Source organism: Protomyctophum parallelum (assembly GCF_964188405.1).
Source record: "Protomyctophum parallelum genome assembly, chromosome: 13".
NCBI classification, from domain to species: Eukaryota; Metazoa; Chordata; class Actinopteri; order Myctophiformes; family Myctophidae; genus Protomyctophum; species Protomyctophum parallelum.
In genome coordinates, this window is record NC_139708.1 from 19,315,089 (window position 1) to 19,334,524 (window position 19,436).

Consider the following 19,436-nt stretch of genomic DNA (forward strand, 5'->3'; position numbering starts at 1 on the left):
AAAAGAATCGGTGGAATATCTTTTGCTCGCTTACCTCTAACATTACGGTAATCATTGCTGATGATCGCTCGCGTTCATATTTGGAACGAGAGGCATGTTGAAGTCAGAAATGAAGAGCTTAGTATATCCATCTGATCAAAACCACGGAGAGCTCCCTAGATTAGCAGATACGAGGCATTCTTTCTGCAGCGGTAAACAGGGAAGTGAACGGCAGCGCGGATGAACGAAGAGCGAAGAGTATGGTGGCCTTGGAGTCTAACTCAAAAAAAAAAAAGTGCACTATATGAAAGTCAAAAAACAACAGGCACAGATTCCGTAGATGTTTTACACTAATTCCCATGGTCGTCGCTGCTCACCTGGTGAGCGCGCACAGCGCCGTGGTGATGATGCCGGCCAGGCCGAGGGAGCCCGGCTCGCCGTTCTCGCGCAGGAAGACGACGATGCAGCGCTCGATCTCCTGCAGCTGCTCCTCGCAGGCGTGGGCCGTGGTGCCCTCCGCCTTCAGCCGCTCCGCCTGGCGCAGCACGCGCCCGTTGGTGTCGGCCGCCTGGTGCTGCAGGGCCAGCTCCACGCCCTGGAGGAACTGGCAGGTGGAGGCGGGGGGCTGGGGGGAGAACAGCACCTCGTACCTGGGTAGATAGGAGGAGGAGGAGGGTGGCAACCTAGCATCACCGTTTCTCACTTACAGTACATTTTAACCCATTCTAGTTCTGACCTGAGATCAGATTCATACGAGGTTTCCACTGGACACACACTGGTCTGATTAACCCATTCTGACCCGAGATCAGATTCTAAAAATGTCAGTCGTTCTTCGATTTTTCAAAAATAGCAGACCTACAAGCTTGTAGATCTGATATTTTTCAATAGCTAAAGCATAACATGATGCCAACACCAAAATGGGTTCCCGTTCAGAATGGGTTAACAGCGGGCGAACAGCTCTGGGCGATAAAAACCTCCTAGTTCCTGCTGTACATACATACAGTAATGACAGTGTTCCTGCTGCCATTACTGTAAAATAAACGTAATTAACGTGTCACCTTCCTGCGTGGAGGGTAAACGTAGCAACACATGAATTTGATTGGCTATCGCCGGACAACTCCGTCCAAAGACAATCGACTATCCGCTATACAGCACAGCACAAACAGGTTTTTCTCTATTGCATGATGGGGTCTTTTCAATTACTTTTTTCATTTACTTTGTATCATTTTTAGAAAGAAATTATAAAAGAAAAAATACAATGGATTATGGATGGGGTTGTCTGTTCAAGGAATATTTCACTACAAATAACTATGACTACTGACTGTCTGTAGATGAGCTGGCAGTGGTCCACGGTCATGTCCGGCATCAGCTCCTCCATCCAGGCCTTCCACTGATGGGCTCGGTGGCGCAGCAGCGTGGCGCGCGGGTACAACAGCGCCACCGTGGCGTAGCTGTGCAGCTGCTCCAGGCAGCCCCGCAGGGCCCCACGGCGCTGCTGCAGAAGGGCGCTCACCTCCGCGTCCAGGCCCTCGCACTGGCTGATCAGGTGGGCCTGGCCGGCGTTCTGCAGGAAGGCTGTGGCCGGCACGTAGCTGGGAGGACCTGGCGGAGGAGAGATGGAGGTGGAGAAGACCAGATAGAAAGACAGTCAGAGAGGAGAGATGGAGAGAGAGATGGAAGCTCACTACCTTTAGCTTCTGCTATTTTGTTAACACATTCAAGAGAATTACAAAGAAGCTCACCAGCTTGCATAACCTTTATAATAATTTAGTTCTTAATTTTATAGGGTAGTTTACTGCTCATGTATGATTTATTCTATTATGCTAGTAGCAATGCGCAAATGCTTGCGAGCTAAGACGTCTAAAGTGTAGAGGAGGCATGACCGGAAGTCACGGTTGGAATTCAACCCATGCATGACCAACGTTCACAGTAAATGGTGCATTTATCTAGCGTCTTTATCTAAGGCGCTTTACATATTGTGCATTACACCCGTCTACACCTGTAGGAGTACCATAATGACATTGGCATTGCATTACTACTGATACGATATGAGAAGTCCAGTGTCTCACCGAGGTCTATGGGGCTGCTGATGTCCTGCAGCAGGCTGGCCAGCTGTGTGGCTTCCAGGCTGTTGAAGGCTGCCTGGTACTGGGAGATCCACTGGTCCAGGTCAGACAGCTTGCTCTGGATGGCCTCCTGCACCGTCCGCTGGCGCGACTGCAGCTGGGTGTGCTCAGAGTACCTGCACGCATGTTCACCGGGTTTTAATCCATTCTCTGGACGGGAACCCCTTCTGGTGTTTTAAGCATCATGTTATACTTTAGCTATTGAAAAATAGCAGATCTACAAGCTCATATCACGGCACAGAGTGCCGCGATACGAGCTTGTAGATCTGCTATTTTTTTTTTATCTTGAAAATGTGGCGCAAATCTTTGAACAAATATTCTTTAAGCGTGAGCGTTTTTAACTCAAATCTTTGCTTCTGGGGGTCCCTGGAACAACATATTCTGAGGTGAGGGTCGGCGGCCATATCATTCTGAGGGGTCCTTGACATGAAATAGTTTGAGAAACACTGATATAGAAACATAGGGTTTACAGAAAACTGTCAGGATTTAGAAGAGGATTTAGGAGGTCCAAATGAGTTAAGGTAAGGCGCTATAAGGTCATGAAAGCAGGAACAAGCTGGCCGAGAAATAGTATCTATCCCAGAGCTGTCATAGTCATAAACTCTGCACAGACCTGAGATACTTGACACATGACACTTCATGAACCTTTTATGGAACTATTGTGCAATATGTAAATAAATAAATTCTGATTCTTTTAGAATCTCAGGAATACAATATATCTACAGTAGCATATCTGCTGGGGAGGCGGCATCCAACCACCGCAGTATATCCAATCTTACACTAACGGAGCTACAAAGCCATGGGGATATGTTATTGTTTTTCCTGACCTTTGCTCCAGGGTGAGGATGAGGTGGTCCGGGCGGTTCTCGGCGCCCTCCAGGAAGGCCACCTCCTCCAGCAGCTTGGCCTGCATCTTCTCCGCCTGGCACAGCAGCTCCGTCAGGGCCAGGTACTCCTCCACAGACTCCTCCACCTGCGGCAGCGCCGCCAGCATCTCCTCGCGGTTCTTGAACCAGTTCACCTGTTAACGCGCGCACGTCGTTGGAGGAAAAGGGTTTTTATCTTGCATTCATCAAAAAACGTTTGTGGTGTCGTGATTTAACAACTTAAACCTTACGTACTTCCATTAATTCGGGGTCGCACAGGTTTAAAAAAAAGTCCCCAACCTTTTAAACCTCTACACCTAAACTCTTTGCCGAAAATAGCCGACCGAAAAGCTCATAACTGGTTATCTTGGAATACAGTGTGAGCTTGTAGAGACTCATGTAGTTTAGATAGTATTTTATGTAGACATGGCACTCATATACTCATAGCTTTACTGTACAGATTTTCTACTGTTAGACAGATGCTTCCTCATGATTCTTGATGACAAACCTTTATGTATTTGATGTATTACCATGTGGTCTTGCTTACTGTAAATCTCTCTGGATTAAGAGCGTCTGCTAAATGCCTAAATTGTAAATTCTGATATTTTTCCCAAATGTTGACTATTTCCGCCCCAATGTCTAGAATATGGACGCTAACCTTTCATGTGGTTGAAAGCATTCCACGGTAAACATCTCTCTCTCTTTTGACAAAACTCCAGCGAACTGCCTCACCTTGATCTCGGCGACGCGAGAGGAGAAGAGGGAGCGAGTGATGTCCCTCTCCATCTCCCTCTTGCTCTGCTTGCTCTCGGCCTGCTGGCCCCCGCCTCCGTACACGGCTCCGGCGAAGCCCACCTCCCCTCCGGCGGTCCAGTCCACCAGCGGGTCGTACACGAAGGCCTCCAGCAGCGTCAGCAGCGTCTCTCTGCCGCGACGCATCATCTGCACCACCTGGGGAGCAGAAAACACCACACTGAGACCATCATCTGCACCACCTGGGGAGCAGAAAACACCACACTGAGACCATCATCTGCACCACCTGGGGAGCAGAAAACACCACACTGAGACCATCATCTGCACCACCTGGGGAGCAGAAAACACCACACTGAGACCATCATCTGCACCACCTGGGGAGCAGAAAACACCACACTGAGACCATCATCTGCACCACCTGGGGAGCAGAAAACACCACACTGAGACCATCATCTGCACCACCTGAGGCGCAGAAAACACCACACTGAGACCATCATCTGCACCACCTGGGGAGCAGAAAACACCACACTGAGACCATCATCTGCACCACCTGAGGCGCAACAACGCCACACCGCAGACTGAGACCACAAACTACATATAACGGTCAACAGGAAATCTTTGAGAGGCTTTTCCTTCAAGTAAAATAAGTCTGAAAAGAAGACTGTCAGGGAAGAATAAAAAGGTTTTAAAAAGAAAAGAAAAAAAGAGGCTAGGTGAACAAGAAGTAATAATAACAACAACAACATAATATAAATAGGTGGTATGGTACCATATGGATTCGGGGCCCGTCGTAGTATTCTGAATATTAAGACATTTTGAGAACTCAGTTGTACCGTTTGTGTTCCAGCACTGTGCTGAGGGTCGTGGTGTTGGCATATATCTACCATTTTCACTAGTTTGGGTCCAATGTCTATTGGGTCTCGACCTGAAAAGTTTGGAAACCACTGGCGTATAGTGACTGACCTGCTCACAGGACAGTCTGAAGATGCCCTCCACCCCGGTGACACCCAGCGCCGTCTCAATGTTGTGGGTCATACGGAATGGCACCTTCTCAGGGACACGCAGGCTTTTCCCTGTCGACACACACATTCAATCAGCATTGGTCAGACACACACAGAGTTGCAAATGACTCAATCTTCAATTCCAGTTATTCCACCCAAAGTTATTTGCCCGACAGAAAGGCTTTTCTTTGTTTACATGTAGTGATGGCACTCGCCAATTCTCTTCGTGTACTGCATATAGACTAAAGCATATCGGATACCTATCTACACTGTAATAAGGAAATAAGGTCATTTTCTATACATAACATTCATGCTAACTAAGAGAGAAATATACGTTTGTCTACAGCTAATTTGAGCAGTAGAATGTTTTGTTCAATGCGGTATGGGCATGACAGAGATAAACTACAACAAAGACGTAGAATTTGGACAATTCATTAATAAGACACCAAGGTTGACACAGGAAATAAATGACAATGGCTGACAAAATAGAGTGGTGTGCATGTATGATACTATGAAATTAAAGTTACATTTTGCTGCTGTGGTCACATTTAACCCTCTGAAGTGTTCAAGTCAAATCCCATGTTGTTATTGCTTTTCTCTATGGGAAATATGCGTTTTTGAATGATTTATTGAAAATTCTCTGTTGTGACTGTGACAATAAAAGACCTTCAGAGAAAGCTTGACAAGTTTTCTTCCAGGAAAAAAATGAATTGAGTTGATACAATGTATAGTTTTTGTGTTGGAAGCCATTTAAAAAAAATGCGCTTTTTTCAAAAGTGCTTTTTAGCACATGGAAAAAAGATACAATCATTTTAAGGTTTATTTTGGTAACAGCTTTTTTTCTACAGGGAGCCCATACCTATGACATATCTCATTTTAAAGGGTGATTTGTCTAGTTCAATAATAAAAAAATAAAAAGTTTCCCACATGTACCACTGTAGATATTTTGCCATCTATAAATAGCATGGTCAGTCATTACCAAACTGACCAACCCAAATAAAACCGCCTACTGCCCCCTACTGGAACAAGATAGAAACTCACTGTTATTCTTTCATGAAACTTGACATTTTAACGAAGATTTCGATATATAATATGTTTACATAGTCTTACCAGTACCCTAGTCTATTCATTCATGTATCTCAAAAACCTGTTATGAAGAAACACAGTTTTGATAAAAAAACACATCCAATGACATAGTTTTCCGGACTTGGTGCCTATGATATGTATAGAAATGTAGACTTGAATGTTTACTGTATTATATAAAAAAAAATTGGGTTCTTACCATCTACCGTTACAGAGTAAATCACAGTTGAAACTCGCTTAGTCAGAACATAAACCTCAGAATAGTGTAAAAAAATGACATGTATCTCGGATTGAAATAGTGCATTTTTATTTATTCTGACTACCAACATAATAAAATTATAATACATATATTACAGAAAATAAATAGGCCTACAGCCTAAAACAATTTAAAAAGAGGCTCAAACAGGAATTATTGCATAGATATAACCTGGAATGAGCGGGGAGCTGAGCCTTGTTTATGCCATGTATAGTGTTGGACTAAGGTATAACATTGTAGCGTTGTCTGTTTGTCTTTTTTCCACTCCTTGTTTTGTTTTTTCTCGTTGTCTGTTGTTTTTTGTTTGTTTAATTTTCTATTCTTCTATAAATGTCATTTGTTTGTTTTGTTTATATGTTGATTGTTATGCATATCTTCAACAGTATTTTGGAATACGTTGAGATAAGGATAGGCACTAATAAGCTTTAAGCTTCTGCCTATGCCTTTTCGATCACAAAAGAAAAAGTAAACTGTTTTTGTGTAATGTCTCCCTCTCAAAAGATCGAAATAAACTATTCATTCTACATACAAAACAGTTACGCCTCCCCCAGTGTCCCCAAACCACTGCAGTCCAGTTCTTGACGGTGTGTACTGTGTAGGCTAAATAGAAAACACAACTGCCCCCTGAAATGAATTAATGTATCTGGTTCAGTGTCGGAGAAGTCTTTTTCTTCTTCATCGTCATCATCATCATCATCATCATGGTCCTCGGTCGTCCTCGTCCTCGCGGCTCGCCTGATGTATATACAAATAAAGACACATTTAGCTGTAGTCAGTGCTCGCTACTATATATGTCCATTACATGGTGTTTTTTACCCGGCGATCAAATACATTTATTGTGCTGCCGTGGGCCGATGCTACAAATAGCTAATAGTAATGCTAACTAATTAGCAGCTACATGGTCGGTTTGGGCTAATACCGACCCTTATATATTCTCCGATGACTGCTAGCGATCAAATGATTTTATTGTGCCGAGTCGTCGCTACAAATGGATGATTGTATAATTAGTATCACGTATGTATGTAACCATTTGTGCAGTGTTTGTTTTTTTAACTTTGCAGAGCTTCTGGAGCGCAGGCCGCAGCCTGTAACGCTAGCTACGCTCCAGAGGCTCGGCAAAGAAAAAAAAAACACATTAGCTCAGCGGCCTGCCTTACCCCAGCGGCGCGGCAAACAGCGATTATAAACTATAATACACACTGAATAGATATAGCATATAATGTTTCAGACAATAAGATTCTTACCATAGAAAAATCTGGTCACCCGTCCAGATCGTAGTACGGTGTCATCGCTCGAGCCAGGCCGGGAAGAGCGAACTCAGAAAGCCCGCAAGCAGCTGGCTTGCTCCCCATGCAGGCCAGGCATGCAGATCCCCAGGGGGCGGGCACGTTTTATAGCCAAGATGTGCGCGCGTGTTACGTGACACGGGATTTCTGGGTATTGCAGTTGGAATTTCAACAAAGGGACTTCACACAGCGATGCGGAGGTTATTAATATATCGATATTAATCAAGAAACAGAATCACGGGTTTTCCAGTGATTGCCCATTTACGGAACGCTATTACTTCACGGGTTTTCCCGTGATTGCTCTTCTAAGGGTTAAAGTAAGCTAAATAATCTGCTGTTAAACATGACACTCCCTGTTGAATGTAATTCAATACTGGAGCCTGACCTTTCTCAAAGCAGACATTGTAGTCGATGTGCACCACCTCTCCGGTGGTCATGTCAATCAGCACGTTGTCCAGGTGACGGTCACCCAGGCCGATGATGTAGCCCACCATGGACATGACGGCAGTGGACCTGGTGTAGGACTGGAGGGTCGAAAGACAATGTCATCAAAATGTCCTCAACCAAAAACATGCAACCGCATTAATTCCTACTCTTGTGTTAGCCTTAACATACTGTATGACTGTATCACCATACCGTTTACATTTCTGACTAATAAAAGCATTCAATAAAAAAGAAATACATCTCCCTCTCAAACGAAACTTGACACAAAAACGCACAATAGAGGGTATATTATACCCTCTATTGTGCGTTTTTTTTTCTTCATACCCGGAAGTTATGCAGGAACGCCTGAGTGGCAAAATACTTTCTGGCCTTGACAGCCCATACATCCAAACAAAAAAGTCCTATCTGATTGCATTAAACAACGTTAAGCTCACTTTAAGCATGTGCATACTGTAAGTATGCACATACTAAACGTTATTTTACCTGGTACTAAACGTAACGGGTAAAATAATGTCAATAATAAAAGACATTCCACGTAGTGGAAGATTATAACTGTGGGTCTTTCTGACCTGTGTGACCCTCCACCACTCGCTGGGCGTGGTGCAGGAGCACCACAGCTCCTTGGCCAGCAGGTTGGGCGGCGTGGCGTCCATCAGCTCCTTCAACACCTCCTTCATGACGCTCAGCGGCCAGTCGCGCCTCGACACGTCCAGGCTCAGTCCCACCGCCTTGAGGGCCGGCCCGATGCGGCTGTAGTAGAGCTCGCTGGGCCGGGGCACCAGGGGCAGCGGCTGGGCCTGCTGCTGGAACGAGTCCTGGGCCTGAGGGGAGAGCATGGAAATCAGACGCCGAGTAGGGGGTTGGGATCCGGAACCGGAGGAATCGGGGGGAACCTGAAAAAAAAAAAAAATCTTCCCCAAGACGTGCACAGACGTCCTGGGCACTGCATGGGATCATTCCTAGGACGTCTGTGGACGTCTTGTGCACAAATTGTGTTAATGTGGCCGGTAACTTCATTCATTGAGGACTAGAAATTAAATCTGAGAAGGAGGCAGTGTGGGAGAAACGGAGGAATCCATGAATCCATTCAGGACAGGAACCCCTTTTGGTGTTTTAAAAAGACATTCCACGTAGTGGAAGATTATAACTGTGGGTCTTTCTGACCTGTGTGACCCTCCACCACTCGCTGGGCGTGGTGCAGGAGCACCACAGCTCCTTGGCCAGCAGGATCTACAAGCTCATACGAGCTTATATATCTGCCATTTTTGAAAAATCGTGAAAATGTGCCGCAAATCTTTGCTTCTGGGGGGTGCCTGGAACAACATATTTTCCGCGGCCAATTAGATAATTCTGGGGCTCCTTGACATAGTTTGAGCACCATTGACATTGTCTGTCCTGATGAAGGTCGAATAGACCGAAACGTTGACCAATAAAGAGCAACATTTTTGGCAAGTTTCTGGCAGCGTGCGGGACCCTTCTGTGATCTTCAAAGATAACCTTTTCAAGTATGCTTTATTGCCCTACGCACCTGTCACTAGACTTCTGAGGTGTGCATCGGCCTTTTGCTAAAAAACACCACTGACATAGAAACATAGGTTTTTAGAAAACTGTTAGACCTGAGGCTGTTTTTTTATCTGCCTCAGGTCTAAATGGGTTTAATTGTACCTTCTGGGCCTGCTGCACGGCCTCTCTCTGCTGCCAGCGCTTGTAGAGGCCAAAGAGCGGCGTGGCCCCGTCCACCCACTGGATGAGGCCGGAGCGCGTGCCCAGCGGCGTCACAGAGTAGTGGCGGGCATGGAAGCGCGGACGCTCCTGCTGGTTGACCTTGGTGAACATGGTGTTGACGATGGACAGGAACTGCATGATGCGCTCGTCCAAGTGCAGGTCCTCCAAGCCTGAGAATGGAGACGATGATGGAGAGGTTATGATGAACTGCAGCGTAACATTGACACATTCACGGTTCTCTTCAAGTAATATCCACTGCAATGTAATTGCCAATAGACTAAAGGCACAGAAAACACAGAAGAACCAGGTGCTCACAGGAGATGAAAAAGGTAACGATAGTAAAAAGTGTCAATAGTGACATATGGGCATAAAAAGGGACACAGACAGATGGGTGGAACGGGTACAGCGGGTACAGACGGGTGGGGCATGGATCTCCAACTTCCTTCGTTACCGACTCAGTGCTCTACAGCCGGGCACTGGTCTAGTATATTATGCAACACACAGAAAGATCACACAGTAACCGTACAGCATACAATTCAAAAGACGGAACAAGTTGCTCATCAGGTCAGATTGAGCAACCTCACAGACTCCATATTAGGACATCATCTTTGACACAAAACTCCATATATGGGCATCGATCGACTTGGAGCTCCATGTATGGAACCTGACTGACACGTTTTAATCCGACGTCATGCTGACACCGTCAGGTTAGACGACACACTCCATATTTGGGCGTGGCTGCGGTGGAGAGACGGTCTATATATGGTTATGGCTGAGTCACAGTGACATCAGCGGCAGAGACACATAAGAGAAGGTCAGGCAGGGCGTCACACAGCTTGACAACTTGGAGCAGCGAGCTTGGAGCGGCAACAGAGACACTTTCTTTGAGAGCTCTAAGCAGCAACTGAGGCAGACATTCTTGAAGGACAACAGAACAGAAACGTCTCTTCAGAACCCTTTCCGTTACAGATCAGTTGATATTCAGTGAGGTGCAGGTCTGTCCAAACGATGCAGTGGACAGTGAATCTGAGAGGAATACACAATGGAGTGCTCATTGCTGCAGTGACCGTGGGTCACGACAGGGTGTTCTCATTTGGAGGTTTGGAGGATTTTGGAGGTCAACCTCCAACACATCCCATCATTGTGTGTATCTTCAACACAGTGTCTCTGAGATGGAGGACGTTGCCTCCTGCAGTGGCAACTAGAAGAGGACAGCGTCCCCTTGAGGTTCCCTCCGGGCGCTACAGCCACACAGCTGTGCTGGTAGGAGAAATCGTCTACATCTGGGGAGGGAGGACTAATGCAGGTTTCTGCAACAAGCTTTATGCATATGATGTCGACGCCCACACATGGTTCAAACCCAGGGCTTCTGGGACCGTTCCAGAGGAGAGGGGAGGCCACTCAGCCTGTGTCTTGGGGGAAGTCATGTTTATCCATGGAGGATCGACCCAGACTGGACTCACTAATGACATCTACAAGTTGGACACCAGCACACTGGTCTGGACTTCAATTAACACCAGAGGCACTGCACCACCTGCTACCAGGTGTCACTCTGCCACCATAATCGGGACAAAGATGTTTGTATTTGGAGGCTATGGGGATGATGTCGAGTGCTACAACCGCATCGGAGTGTTTGACACAGAGACCAACCAATGGAAGAACACACCTTCTACACAGCCTCTTCCAGAAGGACGCTGGAGTCATTCAGCCTTTACTTACAATGGAGAGCTGTACATATTTGGTGGCATTAACCAGTCCTTAAATGATCTATGGAAATACAATCCTGAGACTTTCTCCTGGAAGGAGGTTAAGCCCAAGGGGAACGGCCCGGATCCGGATCCTTATTGTATGTGGCTGTGCTGTTGCATTGTGGGAGATCGTATCTGCCTCTTTGCAGATACAGTGATATACAGTGATGCAGATACAGTGATATACAGTGATGAACTGTTTATCTTAGACTTGAGTCCTAGTCTGAAGACGTTATGCAAGCTAGCAGTTATTCAGTACGATCTGGACCAGTCTGAACTCCCACACGACATCAGGTGGGAACTGGCAGCCATGATGAATAAAGAATAAATTAAATATGGCCTGAACAGCTGGCAATAGCGCCAACTAGGCCTGACAGCGTGACGCGTGTCCACTGTCCAGTCCCTTTGCTGCGTGTCACTCTCCATTTTCTGTCAGCCTACTGTCCTATATAGAATATTAAAGGCATAAAAGCCCCAGAAAATCTTTTAAAAAAAATGAAAAAGTGAGGCGCTTTCTTATCATCGTACATGCATAGTCTCATACTGGCCAATCAGATTAACTAATGGAACAATTTCACTGTTCGTCCTTCTCACTCCCAAGTGCCCGGATCAACCTACAAGCTCGTAGCGCGCCACCGAGTGGCGCGCTACGAGCTTGTAGGTCTGCTATTTTTTTGAAAAATCGAAGAGCGACTGACATAGAAGACATTTTGTAGAATCTGATCTCAGGTCAGAATGGAAAACTGTCAGGATGTAGAAGACATTTTTAGAATCTGATCTCAGGTCAGAGTAGTATCATCCATCCAGAGACAATCCTTACATTTATCCTTAAACTGATCTTCCACCGAATGAGTTTTAAGATTTTTTTTATCTGGAAATGACATTGCACCTGTTTTTCACCCTCCATACCTTTGAAGAGATACGGGTAGTTGTGTCCGTCGGAGCCCAGGAAGTAGAGCTTCTTGGGCTTGGTCTTGGTGGGCAGGATGGTGATGGTGTTGCCCACGCTCTGGATGGTGAGGGTGTCCGTGGCCGAGGACACCTCCCCGGGCAGCGCCATCTCCGTGGCCGCCATGGACGCCAGGCGGGGGCTGATCTCGTCCAGACGGAGCAGGTAGCTGGCGCGCTTCTGGGCCCGCTGCTGCAGGCTGAGCATGACCTGAGAGACCACCACAAAACACACACTTCACTATAGAGCACTGGTCCTTCTGGGCCCGCTGCTGCAGGCTGAGCATGACCTGAGAGACCACCACAAAACACACACTTCACTATAGAGCACTGGTCCTTCTGGGCCCGCTGCTGCAGGCTGAGCATGACCTGAGTGACCACCACAAAACACACACTTCACTATAGAGCACTGGTCCTTCTGGGCCCGCTGCTGCAGGCTGAGCATGACCTGAGTGACCACCACAAAACACACACTTCACTATAGAGCACTGGTCCTCAAGCACTGGGACCGGGACCCAGACCAATCTTTATCTAGCCCATTCAGACCTGATTTTTTTCTTTTCTAAAATCATGACAATTTTCGGAAAGATTTGAGGCACATTTGAAAGATTTTTCAAAAATAGCAGACCTACAAGTTCATAGTGCGCCACTCTGTGGTGCGCTATGAGCTTGTAGATCTGCTATTTTTCAATAGCTAAATTATAACATAATGTTTAAAACACCAAAAGGGGTTCCCGCCCAAAATGGGCTAGACCGAGTAGCAGTGTTGTTTTCGTCAGGCATGACGATAACGTAAATGACGACGTCAACGCCCCTTTTTCCAGGACTAAGACGGACTAAAACGAACGACACTAAAATAATTCGGGACAAGACTGACGCTGACGAGCTAAATACTGTAGCTCTGTTTGATGACAATGACGAGACGATCGTTGACAAGACTACACGAAAATGTTAGTGGATTGACGAACAAAGTTTTAAATGCATGAAAATGTTCCGCCAATAATGTCACTGCTCTCGCCGCTATCCTGCTGTGACGGCCCCCTGGGCCTTTAGTCCACTATATGGAGTTCTGTGTGTATGTGTGGCTGTGCCTTTAACAGTTCCATTGCAGTGTTGGAGGGCGGAGCCAGAGATGATGAGTGGAAGGGGAGACACCTGGCCAGTGTCCTCCCCAAACACTATTTAAGACACCTGCTCTCACAGCACTACAGATCTGCTATTCTCCACAGGCTGCAGGGGCGGCTGCAGGAGAGTTCCTTTGTTCATTTGTTTGTTTGGTTCTAAGTTCAATTATTTAATCACTATTTCTATTATCACAAGTATGAAATAAAATACTTATTTTTCGATTGTCCTCCGGTGTGGTTTCCCCTTCTTCGTTATGGCCCCAGAGCCAGCCATAACACTGCACACACACACACACGCACGCCTCGTCGCCTCCTCCCTCCTCTGCATGCATGCACGCACGCACATCAGCGCGCTGCAACTAAGAATCACTCACATGTTTTATTAGTACCGTCGGGTCCGTCGCAACTTGTGGACAGTTTGAAAATGCGGGTCCTACGTGCATTAAACCATTAACGTTGGTCTGGCTGGTTTCATTTTGTCCTACGCGATTACGTGAATCAGCATGGCTGCGCCTGCAGTAGGCCATTACCAAAACAAACACATGGTACTTTTGTGTTGCACATGGAAAGCAACTGAAAACGACCATGGATATATTAAAGACAGTTCCCCTGTGCTGCTGTGCACAGCGGAGATAATGCACAACTCCAGGTACGAACCAAAACACTGACTGAAGCTGATTCACGACTAACTATCTCCAGACTAGTCCTGCAGTCCAGGAATGGAGACAATCTCGCCTCTCACTATAGTCCACTACAATGCCATTCTAGCCTTAAAACCTACATTTATATGTTATTCAATAATTACTTTAGCGCAAAATATAGGCTTCTCTAAACCAAGCCCCGTTTCAAAAATGCTCATGTGACATTGTATTTTGTGAATTAACTGTAGTCTACAGTTTAACCCATTGATTCTCAGCTATTTTAATTTCAAGGCCCCTTAAATTAAATTGATAGAAAGTAGCCTAGGCCATTTCATTATGATTTTCATCTCTGTCCAGTCTCCATCCATCCATCGTCAACCGCTTATCCGTAGTCGGGTTGCGGGGGCAACAGCTCCACCAGTGTTCCAGACTTCCCTCTCCAGAGCAACCTCCTGGGGGACCCCAGTCTACATGGCCAAAAGCCAGTGTTCATTTAACTCAAAGTGTAGGCTAGACCTACAAATGCTCACATCACATCATGGCTATACTAAATGCATTAGAAAACAAAAAACATTCAAAAACGAATATATATCCGCTTTCTGTCATTTATATTTCCATTTCCACAACAATAAACAGGAAAACATGGCATATTTTGGACATAGTTCTAATCAATTTTAATCATTTGACAGCCCTAATTAATACCTGTATGCTATAGACATTTTATTTAAAGACATTTTTACATTTTTGACTAAAACCTTTTACTTATCAAGGATAGAAATGACTAAGACTGACTAAGACTAATTAAGCATTTTTCCAGAGTGACTAAAACTAATTTCGTCCAAAAGACTAAGACTGACTAAATCTAAAAAATGCCTGCCAAAAACAACACTGCCGAGTAGCAAAACATTGAGCAGCATGGAGCGTTGGAAGTGCTTGTTGTAAATCACTCAACGGCCCGTTTCTAAATTGCACAAAATGCAGGCGGCAGCAGGCCGCTGTGTTATTGCAAACGATATGATCTCACGCTAACGCGCATAGCCTCTAATTTGCAGTGCAGTCAAAAGTGCAGATGCCGCACTTTTGACTCACTGCACATTCTAGGTGAAAACTAGACGGAATGTTGCCTCTCTCAATTTTCTAATGCTTCCGTCATACAGTCTGGAGCAACGGAAGCTCTATCATGAGTAAAATATAAAGCGGAAGTGGAGACTCCTCCCCACTTCCGTTTCATCTTTACAGTCGCACAAATTTATCCTGATATAGATAGAAATCATCTAAGCATATATAGCTTGTTGCTTAGCAGAAATAGAAATGAAAGAATACATTTTAAATATATTTTTAAAATATATTTTCGTGAACGGAAATGGCAGCTTCCTTACTCGGATTTCAGGAGGTGTAGTTCAAGACTCTATAGCATTTTGAGATTGTGGAATAGTTATCTGGCTATGCAAGAGTAGGTGAAAACGCAAGTGCGACCGGATTTAGTCTGTTCTAACTTAGATGTTGGAAATGTTATTACAGTTTTCAAAAGTGTTTCTTCTGTCCATTGTGGCTTCAGACGTATTCTAAGCTGTACACAATAAAATGCTGATTATTAGTTTAACTCTTGAGTGTTACAAACTATACTGTATTGAATTTCAGTACTTACTGCTGTAACAAAACCATTTCCCCACAATGATAAATATAATGCACACACACTACTGCTGTAACAAAACCATTTCCCCACAATGATAAATAAATGACAAAATAACAATTCCCCTCCCTCCCTCACCTGTTTGAAAGGCCCCCAGCTGCTGGCGGGGTTGGCTGGGTTGTGGGGGTTCCTGAGTCTCTCCAGGGCGTTGGCCAGCGCGTCCCCGTACGTCTGCTGGAACCAGGTCTCGTGCGGCGTCTCGGCCGGCGCCGCCGTGATGCTGCGCACGTGGTCCAGAGCGAACACCACGGGCCGCATGAGGGCAGAGTGCTTCTCCCTCATGATGGCTATCTTCTCATCTCTGAGGGGGGAGGGGGGGGCAATTTAGTCACGAGCAAACAAATAAATTGTGCGCCTTGACGTGAAATAGTTTGAGTACCGCAGACATACTGTAGAAGCTTTTTCAGGATTTAGAAGACATTTTTAGAAATCGGGTCCTCGGGTCTCAAACTGGGTTAATGCGAGTGACACTCACTTGCGCAGCGTGTTGTTGTTCTGCACGCGTTTGACCTCGTCCTCCAGCTGCTGTATGCGGCGCAGCACATGCATGTGCTGCTGCTGCAACACGCCCAGCCACAGCTCATCCCACAGCAACGTCACCCTGCGCAGCTCCCCCACCAGCATCTGCACCTAAACACACACACACACACGCACACGCACATGTTGATTTCATAGACTAAAACCATCACGAAAACATTTTATATCATATATATATAATATATTATACATACACACACACACACACACACAAGTATATATTTAGTCTACAAAACAAAACTAGACCAGAATGTTAGGGAGGGGCTAGTGAAGAAGAGATCGAGTAGAACTACAAGGCAAGTCACTTTATGGTTGGTTTGGTTGTGCTCGGGTGTCGCGCTCTGAAAATAGATCTACAAGCTCACAACGTGTTGCATTTCAGTTTTGTTCTTAATGAAAATTTGAAACAATAATAATTAAGAATAAAATGTAGGAAACGAAAAGAAAAAAAAGTTTAACCCATAAAAATGTGCAATCGAGCCTGCTGGATTGCATTGGAGTGATGAGTAACCCACTGGTGATTATCGGTTGATAACGTAGTAAACGGGTGGCCGTGGACAGTATTCATTACCTGCAGCACCATGGTGGGGTTGGCCGTGGACAGCTTGTCTACTATCTTGCTGTAGCAGTCGTGCATCATGGCCTGGTCCTGGCTGGAGCACAGCGCCAGCTCCTCTCTGCCGCCGCCCGCCTGCAGCCCGCCGCTGTCCTGAGACGCCGGCCGGCTGCCCGAGCGCTCGTCCTCCTCGTCCTCCTCGTCCCCCATGGCCTCGGCCTGCATGCTGCCCAGGAAGGTGGGCAGGGCGGACGGCAGCTTGCTCCCTGCGGGGGAGGGGTCAAATGATTTGTTTACCATTGGTTAACTGGGTCCCTTTTTTTGGGCATGTCATCATACTGTGAAAATGTCATACTTTCAAAAACATGACCAAAACATGGTCACAAGAAGATCCAGAACAACAGATTAAATAAAGTGCAAACTACAACAACTCAAGTTACCCGAGCAATGCTACTCATACGCCGAGTTGGCGGTGCTCCAGATCGAACCCAGGACCTCATAGTGCAAATGGGACTGCTCTACCCCAACAAGAAAAATAAACTTTTAGGTGTAAGTGTTATAATTAAGGTCATTGGTGATATACACATTGACATAGAAGGGTAGACGCCTCCGGCAAGCTTCCGCGTTGGTGCTTCTGCTGCTTCACTAGTCTCACGTAGGCAGACAACTCTTACAAGAGGCAACAGTTTGGCAACGCGAGACTAGCGCTTCACGGAAGCTTCCGTGTGCGTCACAGAGCGGACGTTCGGGTCTGACAAGTCCCGGAAAAGACGCGCTGTGATTGGCCAGTAGTCACTCGAGTGGCAGCATGGCTTCCGCACTTCCGGCGCATGTCCCACCCTCACGTCGATGCACAACGAACTGCAGCGACCAATGAGGCATCAATTATTTTTATATATCTATGCATATCCACATACCAGCGTTCTGGGCCTCCCCTCCCAGGGACAGTGAGCCCACGATGGCCGGGTAGAGGATGAGGTGTGGAGAGTCCTGAGCCACTCTGCACAGCAGGCTGCAGATGCTCTGTCTGATGTAGGCCTCTGGGTGGTTGAGACGGGAGAACAGCTGAGGGATGATGCCTGGAGGAACACCACAGCACAGAGGAGTTAGCGCATTGATACCGGGAAAGCATCCGTGTCCATTGACTAGGGCTTTAAGCAACTAGTCGACTATTCAACTAGTAAATCCACTAGTTGACCTCGTTGGTACTAGTTGACTGAAGAGAGGAAAAAAAAGTCGACTAGTAAACTAGGCAGTAAACTAGACTAGTAAACTAGTAACAAGCCCAAATTGATTAAATCAATTAATTACCAGCTGCATTATTATTATCTGCGGGGGTCCGCTATAACTGCCTCTGTGTCAGTTTCAGCGCAGTAGTTTAGGTAGGAACCAAGATTCTCTAAGGCGGAACTATTGTGTTCTGATTCGTTCGTTTCTGCCCGGACATATTTGCGGTGAGCAGATGCATCAGCCAAAGAGGAAAAAAATCGGAAACATCTTGTAAGTGTGAAAAGCTAGAGTTTAGAATATTGGATGAAGTGGTTAAAAGCTATGTGACGGGTTGAGTACAGTACGGTGCGCGTAGTAGCGTACCCTTCCAGGGCACGGTGGGCGTGGAGGCCAGGCCCAGCTCCAGCCCCTCCCTCAGCTCGCCCGCGTGCTTCACCAGCAGGCGGAGCAGACGGAGCGTCGCCATGACGATCACGTCGTCGTTGCTCTGCTTGCTGCTCTGATTGGTCAGCAGCAGCTTGGGGTCGTCCTCGTCGATGTGCACCTAGGAGTTAAAGAGAGGCGAGTGTGAAAAGATTTGGATTTCAGATATATATATATATATTTTTTTTTAGGTAGCGTAAGTCTCCATGTCTCTCCAGCTTTTTAGGTTGGGATACCAATTGGAAATCGCAGATCTACAAGCTCACACTCGCGTTGTGAGCTTGTAGATCTATTCTCACTAGTTCTTAAACATTTGTTTTCTAATTTATGGAATTTCTTACAATTCTTCGTCGATTTCGTCATGAAATTATGCTGGTCAAGCAGCACACCACGCTCCTCCGCCCTCACCTGTCCAGCGTTGAGCTTGAGGAAGGTGAAGTAGGCCCGGCAGGACACTCTGTAGAGGCTGAAGATGCGGTCCACCACGCGGCGCCACACCCTGATGAGGCCGTCGGTGACGGGCTGGCCCACCGTCGCCTCGCCCAGCCAGGGGCACGACGCCAGCAACTGGCGCCAGATCACGTCCACCATGTCGTCCTCCTCGTCCTCCTCCTGCTGCAGAGCCATGTCCTCGTCCTGGACAGAGAAGGGACGAAGAGTTAGTTAATTATTACAGTACATTTTACTTAAGTACACGTTTGAGGTATTTGTACTTTACGTGAATATTTTCAATTAAAAGTACTGTTACTTCTACTCCACTACATCCCGAGGCAAATATTGTACTTTTGCGCCAGTACATTTATTTGAAAACTTGAGTTACTTTGTAGATTTTTATTATTATTACAAAACATACACTAACCACTTCAGCCCTATATGCATTTACACCATTTGAAAATAAACAAGTATTTCTACATTACGTTATTGATACTTTTACTTAAGTAAAATAATTGAGTACATAATTGAGTGGTGTGCTGGAGTTGCGTGTCGAAAACAGCCGATCTACCAAGCTCGACGTGT

The 19,436-nt window shown here is 46.1% G+C and overlaps 1 protein-coding gene across 1 annotated transcript in view; it reads right to left on the reverse strand.

The window, feature by feature from the left end:
- Window positions 1-19,436, reverse strand: part of smg1 (SMG1 nonsense mediated mRNA decay associated PI3K related kinase) — a 77,426-nt gene that overhangs the window by 17,084 nt on the left and 40,906 nt on the right. Inside the window, exons 34-49 of the mRNA XM_083780276.1 lie at window positions 18,828-19,055; window positions 18,360-18,540; window positions 17,684-17,845; window positions 16,782-17,032; window positions 16,149-16,303; window positions 15,752-15,974; window positions 12,177-12,426; window positions 9,460-9,689; window positions 8,364-8,615; window positions 7,736-7,874; window positions 4,688-4,797; window positions 3,704-3,922; window positions 2,933-3,126; window positions 2,049-2,221; window positions 1,302-1,581; window positions 357-629 (exon numbers count right to left, since the gene is read on the reverse strand). Coding sequence (XP_083636402.1) covers window positions 357-629; window positions 1,302-1,581; window positions 2,049-2,221; window positions 2,933-3,126; window positions 3,704-3,922; window positions 4,688-4,797; window positions 7,736-7,874; window positions 8,364-8,615; window positions 9,460-9,689; window positions 12,177-12,426; window positions 15,752-15,974; window positions 16,149-16,303; window positions 16,782-17,032; window positions 17,684-17,845; window positions 18,360-18,540; window positions 18,828-19,055 — 3,320 coding nt within the window. The remainder of the gene's footprint in view (window positions 1-356; window positions 630-1,301; window positions 1,582-2,048; window positions 2,222-2,932; window positions 3,127-3,703; window positions 3,923-4,687; window positions 4,798-7,735; window positions 7,875-8,363; window positions 8,616-9,459; window positions 9,690-12,176; window positions 12,427-15,751; window positions 15,975-16,148; window positions 16,304-16,781; window positions 17,033-17,683; window positions 17,846-18,359; window positions 18,541-18,827; window positions 19,056-19,436) is intronic.